Source organism: Leishmania panamensis (genome assembly GCF_000755165.1).
Source record: "Leishmania panamensis strain MHOM/PA/94/PSC-1 chromosome 4 sequence".
Classification (NCBI taxonomy): domain Eukaryota; phylum Euglenozoa; class Kinetoplastea; order Trypanosomatida; family Trypanosomatidae; genus Leishmania; species Leishmania panamensis.
Genome location: NC_025883.1, coordinates 330,018 through 337,616, shown reverse-complemented (window position 1 = coordinate 337,616; position 7,599 = coordinate 330,018). Strand labels below are relative to the sequence as shown.

The window sequence follows — 7,599 nt, the reverse complement described above, 5'->3', positions numbered from 1 at the left end:
ATGCCCGGAGTAGTGTCACGCGACTACCGGGCCTCGTGGGAGATCCCCTATGACTTCCACCCCCGCATCCACGCCTACCCCCGATCGGCAAGCAGTGTCCGGGTTTACATGAACGCACCGTTGCCAGCCTTGACTTCGGCAGACGCCGCGACGGCACCAGAGCACCAACGGGGCAAGCGCGCATTGCGGCACTACTGCATTGGCCCACGTCCGCCAGCTGCAGCAGCTGCGGTCGCGGCATTGGGGACCGCACAGGCAGCGACGACAGGCACTGCTGCTAGTTCCTCTCGAATATCGGCCCCCGTTGTGCCGCAACAGCCGAAGACGCGCACCGGACGTCGTCCTGGACAAGCCTCGCAGGCAGCACTGAGCTCCTCCCCAGCCAACGACGACAGCGCTGTAAAGGCGTCGCCCGCAGGTGTCCGGCCACCGACACCACCGCCACTACACACATCGGCCCAGGCAAGCGGTGAGGAGTGCGACATCAGCGCTCAGAGAACCGGTTTGCACCCCGCACGCTCTCCTGCGACCCCATGTTTCACCGACTGTCGCGTACCACAGAGACCCATCAGTGCAGCGGTAGGGGTGGTGCGCCGCTTGCCATCGAGCCATCCTACATGGCGCTGTGGACGAAGCTGCGGTGCGCAGCCGCCCAACTCCACGTCGGTCACCGCCCCAGCCACAGCGGCAGCTGCTAGCCACACTCCATATCATCATCGAACAAAGCCGCATTACTCTCTAAGGCCCTCTTACGCTGCCTATCGTGCTCAGTGGCGGCGGCGCCCGGTCCCAATCATCCGCGTGGCGGATGAGTATCGTACCCCTCCAGCGGCGCGGGAGTACCGCCTCCATGCACGGCAGGTCCGACACGCATCTCGTGAGAACTTTGTGGAGGCGCTGGTGAGCTGCGTGGCCAGCGGAGGTCAGGAGGTGGTGCCCCATGGCGTCGTAAACGCCTTGACTGACACTCGAGGCGCCCGCAGCTTTGACCCGTCGCTGCACAACTACAACGTCATGGTGATGGACGCCTTCCATGACAGCGTCGAGGAGCGGGCGGCACGGCTGCAGGCGACGGAGAATCGCATGTGGGAACGGATGATCCTGAACGTGGCCCCGCTGGAAGTTGCTCATCAGCATGTGGTGGAGGCTGGCGGGGTGTCAGTGCTGGACAGCGGGCACGTTAGCTCGCCGATTTGCATCTCTTCTGCTCTGGGAGCAGTGGATGCGTATGCGGCGGACCTGGATGGCGGCGTTGTAGAGGGAAACGAGGCGATAGCAGTGGTGGTGCGCCCCTTCCCCGATGAGCTCCTCGGTGATTCAGAGGCGCTGCGGGTGGCCGAGGCGCAACGACGATGGCCAAAAGGCCGCGAGTGGGACCGCCAAACGGCCATCCAGCGTGCCGTAGGCGCCACAGCTCAGGAGGCCATCATTGACCTCGGCATCGATCCGCGGTACCGGCACCCTGGTGACCGCTTGGTGCGAGGGAAGCCAGCGTGTGTGCAGTCATGTTGCTGCATCAGTGAGTAATGGAGCCGCTTTCTCCCAGGTGAGCTCCCTTTGCTTTGCCTTCACTCGAGATCTGCATGCGTGTTACGGTGGACGTTAGACGACGGGTGTTGCGGCCACGGGTGGTGCGGGGCGGAGAGGAGGAAGAATGGGAAAAGGCAAGAGGTGCGTGCAGCGATTGTTTGCAGCCCCCTCCCTCCCCCAGTGCGTGCGTGTGTGGGGGGGGGGGGGAGGGGGGGGTGCCTGTCGGTCTGTCACCGCACGTGTGAGCCGCGTCTGTGCTGTTTTTTCTCTCGTTGTATGGCCTCCCTCCTCCCCTCTCCCTACTCGGACGCTTTCAGGACGCCCTATGGCTCGGTCTTCTCTTTCCCCCACCACTACCACCACTGCCGCGTGGGGGCGTGGAGGAAAGGGAGGGGGCAACTTTCCCTCCTTCTCTCCCTCGATGACTGGGCGCCCTGTGTGCCTTCGCCTTTGAAAAGACACACGCCGACACGCGCACCAAGGCAAAGCGACGGTGACCGCATCGGCAGCCGACACGCGCCCCCTCTCTCTTTCTTCTCCTCGTGGAGCAGTCACTTTGGTAGGAATGGAGCGGGGCATTCTCATCCTCCGGCACCGGTGGACTGAGAGGGCGAGGAAGCAAAAGCAAACCGCGAGCCGAGATGCCTTGTGCAGCATCGGTGTGGGCAGGCGACCAATCCCGGTCTCCCTCGCTTTACCGTCTTGGCAGCCTCGCTTCGCCGTATAGTATCGCCGAGAACATCTTCTCCATTACCTTCCATCTACCCCCCCCCTCCGCACCCCGCACTCTCGTACACCTCAGTATATACTCCAACACGATCACTCTCATACGTGAATTGCATGCATCATGTCTGGCGCGGCTCCACAGCAGAGCGGTACGGCACCCCTGAAGGTGTTCTTCATCCTTGGTGGACCCGGCTCTGGCAAAGGCACGAACTGTGCACGTCTCGTGGAGAACTTTGGCTACACCCACTTTAGCGCCGGTGAGCTCCTGCGCGAGGCGGCACGCTCTGGCACGAGTGATGTGGCCAAGAAGATCGGTGAGATCATCCACTCTGGCAACATCGTGCCGAGCGAAATCACGGTAGAGCTCCTTAGACAGGCCATCGCCGACCACCCTAGTTCGGTTGGCTACGTCATCGACGGCTTCCCGCGCAAGGAGGATCAGGCGCGCATGTTTGAGGAATCCATCGTCAAGGCCACAGGTATCGTCTACTACGACTGCAGCGAGGCCACCATGGAGGACCGCCTGCTCCTGCGCAGCGCCAACGCTGGTGAGAAGCGCGACGACGACGATGTAGAGACGATTCGGCACCGCTTCCGCGTCAACGTGCAGGAGTGCATGCCAGTCGTGGAAGCATACAAGGCGAATGGCCGCTGCCACGTCATTGACGCGAACCGCGACCGCAACACCGTCTACGCCGATACAGAGAAGGTATTCCTCGCGATGGGCGAGAAGCCTTTGAAGGCATAAGTGGATGAAGAGAGGGAGCGAGCTGAACTGACGCTGGGAGCACAGGCTATGTTCTGCGAGAGGAAGAAGAGACGCATCCCCACGCGCGTGCGGCTCTCGCTCACTTGCTCTATCCCTCTTGACGGTGCTGATTGCATGGGAGTGCGTCCACGCGCCGCTGCGAGGTGTGGGCGCTCCTCTTCCTTTGGTTTTCTTGTGCTTATTACTTCTCTTCGCCATTTCTTCACCGTTCTTCTCTCGCATGTACGTGCGCTGCCGCGGTGGTGCCACCCTCCCCCCTCCCCCCCTCCTACCTCCCATGGAGCATTCATGCTAAACTGGCGATCCTTTCAGGTGAATCAGATTGGCGCTCCTTTGCCTCCACGCACGATCGTACCCGCGCATGCGCGTGCTTCGCTGCACTGCACTCTCTGTTTCAGCGCTTGAGAGAAAGAGAAGTGGTAAGTTGGCACCGCGTGCCTCTCTCTGTTCGTCCACCCCCTTGTCCGTGCTGTCTCTACCCCTTCCACTAGCTGTCGGCCATAATGCGGATGCTGCGAGACACGGTGGTAGTCTGTCTCTCTGTGAGGGCAGCTCTGGTGGCGCTGCTATGATTAATCGATGATTGCCTGCGTCGACATGCGGGAGTCTCTCAGCTTTTTCTTCGCTGGGGTCATCGTCATCGCTGCGGTTTCGCTTGCTCGATCCATTCCATCCTCGCACCTTCTCTCGCCCCCTTCCCCCTCCCTCTTCATCATTTTCACCCCTGCCCACCCACATATACACCCAGAGCAAGGGAGTTCGTTCCGACCTTGAAGGACACCTTCGTCGAGGACACCCCCTCACCCCCCCACACACACACATCCTGGTGAAAGCATGGCCCGCCGTCCATCCCGCTGCTACCGGTTCTGCAAGAACAAGCCGTACCCGAAGTCGCGCTTCTGCCGCGGTGTGCCGGATCCGAAGATCCGCAACTTCGACATTGGCCGCCGTCGCGCCACCGTCGATGAGTTCCCGGTGTGCATCCACGTCGTGTCCCGCGAGCTGGAGCAGATCGCGTCCGAGGCGCTGGAGGCGGCCCGCATTCAGGCCAACAAGTACATGGTGAAGCGGGCCAACAAGGATGTGTTCCACATGCGCATCCGCGCCCACCCCTTCCACGTGCTGCGCATCAACAAGATGCTCTCCTGCGCCGGTGCCGATCGTCTGCAGACCGGCATGCGCGGTGCCTTCGGTAAGCCCAACGGCGTGTGCGCCCGCGTCCGCATCGGTCAGATCCTGCTGTCCATGCGCACCAAGGAGGCGTACGTGCCGCAGGCCTATGAGGCCCTGCGCCGCGCCAAGATGAAGTTCCCTGGCCGCCAGATCATTGTGACATCCAAGTACTGGGGCTTCACCAACATCCTGCGCACCGAGTACGAGGCTCTGCGCGACGCCGGCAAGCTCGAGCAGCGCGGCATCCACTGCAAGATGATCGTCCCCAAGGGCAAGATCACGATGCGCAACGTGATGGCGTAAGCTCGAGCAGCAGCGTGGAAACGTGGAGACACACGGGTGCGCGTGGACTACTGCAGCGGCAGCCTTTTGGCATGAGGAGGAGAGGGGGCCGCGGCTCCGGCGGCGTCGCCGGCATACGCGTACACACGACTGTTTCTCTGCGTAATGTTGCGCAGTTCGATGGAACCCCCCGACATGTCGGTGTACGTGCGAATGTCTCATGCACTGCGCCGAGTAGCGCCCCCCTCCCCTCTCCCCCTCCCTCATGGCAACTCTCTTCATTTGTTTGTGTGGGCTCTCTCCTTCTCGTTTGCTACTTTCTCGTTTGCACTGTCCTTTCTCTCTCTCTCCTGGCTCATCACGGGCATGGGCGCGTTGGCGTACGTCAGAATTGTGGGGCGAGGATGACGACGACGGTTACGATGAACGTGCAGGAGCAATGGTGGAAGGAGAGCAGAACACCAAGAAGAGGGATACAGTGGGTGCATCGCGGCGAGGGGAGAGCGCCACACTCTACCTCTATCCCCCGCCTCCCTCCCGTTCTCTTAGCTCAGCACCCTACGCCGCCATCCTCGACCTCTTCGTTCATTGCCCGTCGGCCCTCATCACTCTCCGCGGGCTCCTGTGACTCCAGCAAACCAGCGAATCAAATCAGACGAACGGGGAGAAGAGAAAAACATCCGCAGGCACCTCGGCAGCAGAGCGGCGTGAGGGCAGTGGGGCGCTGGCCGTTCATTGCCCGCTTCTGCAGTCTTCGTTTTGCTCGGATGCCCCTCTTTTCTCCCGCCCCCCTCCCTCCCTCTCGCTCCTCTTTCCCTCCTGCGGTCACGTGGCCGCGCATGCTCACCATGCGCATATGCTGGTGGTTTGGAAAACAGGCGCGCGGGCGTATCCGTCTCTCTGCTGGTGCGTAAGGGAGGAGCGGAATGATGGGATGAGGCGGAAGCGATCGCACCATTGAGAGCTGCGCAGTGCACCTCTGCGACGATGCGCGCGCATTAGAGACGTGAGGAGTCGCAGCACGTCTTTGCACTGGACCCACTCGACGGGGAAGTGTTGCTCAATTTTCGCCTTCCGCTCCCTCTCGCTGCACTGCGGTCTTCGCCTCGTCTATATGCCTCCTCCCTCCCCTTTTTTTGGCACTTACGTTGCCTCGCTCTCTTTCGGCCCCGTCCCCTTCCTCCGATTCGCCCAGCTGCAAGAAGTGTTCCTGGTGAGGGAAAAATAAACACCGAAGCGAAGCGTTAAGGAGTGATACGCTCCCAGAACCCGACGCGTGGACGTCTGCCTGTGTGCCCCCCTCCGTTTCACTCCCCCTTTCGTCTCGGAGAACGGACGCGACTAGGCACAAGACGTCGTTCTCTTCCCCACCCCGGCCCACCACCCCTCCCCTATTCAGTCACGGCCACGCCCACACACGCACAGCGCTGCCAGGGAGACAAGTCTATCTGAGCTCTGCAAGATTTTTTCCCTTTCGGACGATCTCGCACTTCACAGAGCATCACACCCTCCCTCGCTGCAGTCAGTCACGCGCATACCGCTGTCTGCTGTCTGTCCCTCCCTCGCTCGCCTCACCTTCATCTCCCGCCACGTTCATCTTCTGCACGCGCCCCCGCACAGCATCGGATCTCTTACTCGTGTGCTTGGGTGTCACTGCTTCAGGTAAGCACGCGCGGTTTCCATAGAGCTCCCCTCTTCTCCTCATGAACGCTGTATCCTATCAGCTGGCCGCCTTTCACTCGACCGCGGCGGCGCGCCTCTACCGTACCTATGGAGCAGTGCATCTGCTGCCGCGCACCGCGGCTCTGCGGCGGATGACAGCGACCGCCGGCTCGCTTGGCGCCGCGCACTCTGCGATGGGTGGATCGATGGTGCTGCTGCAGCACCGTCGCTGGCAGTCCAGCGGGGGGTCGAAAAAGGATCTCTACTCGGTGCTGGGCGTGGCGCGCAACGCGACACCGGAGCAGATCAAATCTGCTTACAAGAAGCGGGCCAAGGCACTGCATCCCGACGTGAACCCAAGCCCCACCGCCGCGGAGGACTTTGCGGAAGCAAAGCAGGCCTACGAGACCCTCTCCGATTCGCAGAAGCGCAGTATGTATGACATGACGGGTAATGCCAGTGCCGCCAGTGGCTTCGGCGGGCCGGGCAGCGGCTTCAACCCCTTCGGCGCCGGTGGCAACCCGTTCGCGGCTGGCGGCAACCCGTTCGCGAACATGGGCAACGCCAACCACTCCGGCGGTGGTCAGGGTGGCTTCTCCTTCAACGACTTCGAGGAGATCTTTCAGAAGATGAGCAACAGCGGCAAGGACAAGACCCGCAAGCCGCAAGGCCCGGAGCCTGGGGCGGACATCCACTACAAACTTGTGCTTCGATTTCTCGACGCCGTGAACGGGTGCCAGAAGGAGATTAGCTACAACACGATGCGCCGCTGCGGAGCGTGTACTGGCAGCGGCTGCCAGGACACGGGGTCGCGCACGAAATGTCCACACTGCGGCGGCCGCGGCAAGAAGGTGATGTCCACGGGATTCTTTCATATGCAGCAGGACTGTACCCACTGCGGTGGCACCGGCGAGCTCGGTCGAACGACCTGCACGCAGTGTAGCGGCAAGGGCATCGTAAAGGATCGCAGTGTACAGACGCTGCCGGTGCCGAAAGGTGTGGACAACAAGGAGCGGCTGAAAGTAACGGGCAAGGGCGAGGCCGGGGTGCGCAACGGTCCTCCTGGAAACCTCTATATTGAAATCTCTGTCGAGGAAGACCCTGTCTTCCACCGCGAGGGCAGCGACATCCACGTCATCACCCCCATCACCCTCTCCACCGCGGTGCTCGGTGGCACGGTGCGCGTGCCGACCCTGACGGGCGAGGTCGAGACACGGGTTCCCGTCGGCACGCAGCAAGGCGACAAGCTCGTGCTGCGCGGCCGCGGCGTGCACCGCCCCAACCACAACAAGACGGGTGACTTCTACATCCATTTTGCGGTCATGTTGCCGAAGGAACTCACGGAGGAGCAGAAGAAGGCCGTCGCCGACTTTGCCAAGGATGAAAAGCCTCTCGATCTCAACGACGCCCAGCTGCAGGAACTCAAGGGGCGCTACCGCTCCTGGTTTGCAGCGTAA

The 7,599-nt window shown here is 61.8% G+C and overlaps 4 protein-coding genes across 4 annotated transcripts; all 4 read left to right on the top strand.

Annotated features, from left to right (window-relative positions):
* On the top strand, window positions 1-1,527 carry LPMP_040920 (hypothetical protein; the record flags this gene model as incomplete). The annotated part of the gene is made up of 1 exon (XM_010705435.1): window positions 1-1,527. One exon carries the CDS (start codon window positions 1-3, stop codon window positions 1,525-1,527), a length of 1,527 nt encoding a protein of 508 aa, XP_010703737.1.
* Window positions 1,528-2,377: 850 nt separating this feature from the next.
* LPMP_040910 (adenylate kinase, putative) lies at window positions 2,378-3,004 on the top strand (the record flags this gene model as incomplete). The annotated part of the gene is made up of 1 exon (XM_010705434.1): window positions 2,378-3,004. The coding sequence occupies one exon, from the start codon at window positions 2,378-2,380 to the stop codon at window positions 3,002-3,004; it is 627 nt and encodes a 208-aa protein (XP_010703736.1).
* An 855-nt stretch (window positions 3,005-3,859) lies between these two features.
* Window positions 3,860-4,501, top strand: LPMP_040900 (60S ribosomal protein L10, putative; the record flags this gene model as incomplete). The annotated part of the gene is made up of 1 exon (XM_010705433.1): window positions 3,860-4,501. One exon carries the CDS (start codon window positions 3,860-3,862, stop codon window positions 4,499-4,501), a length of 642 nt encoding a protein of 213 aa, XP_010703735.1.
* A 1,682-nt stretch (window positions 4,502-6,183) lies between these two features.
* On the top strand, window positions 6,184-7,599 carry LPMP_040890 (chaperone protein DNAj, putative; the record flags this gene model as incomplete). Its single annotated transcript, XM_010705432.1, has 1 exon — window positions 6,184-7,599. The coding sequence occupies one exon, from the start codon at window positions 6,184-6,186 to the stop codon at window positions 7,597-7,599; it is 1,416 nt and encodes a 471-aa protein (XP_010703734.1).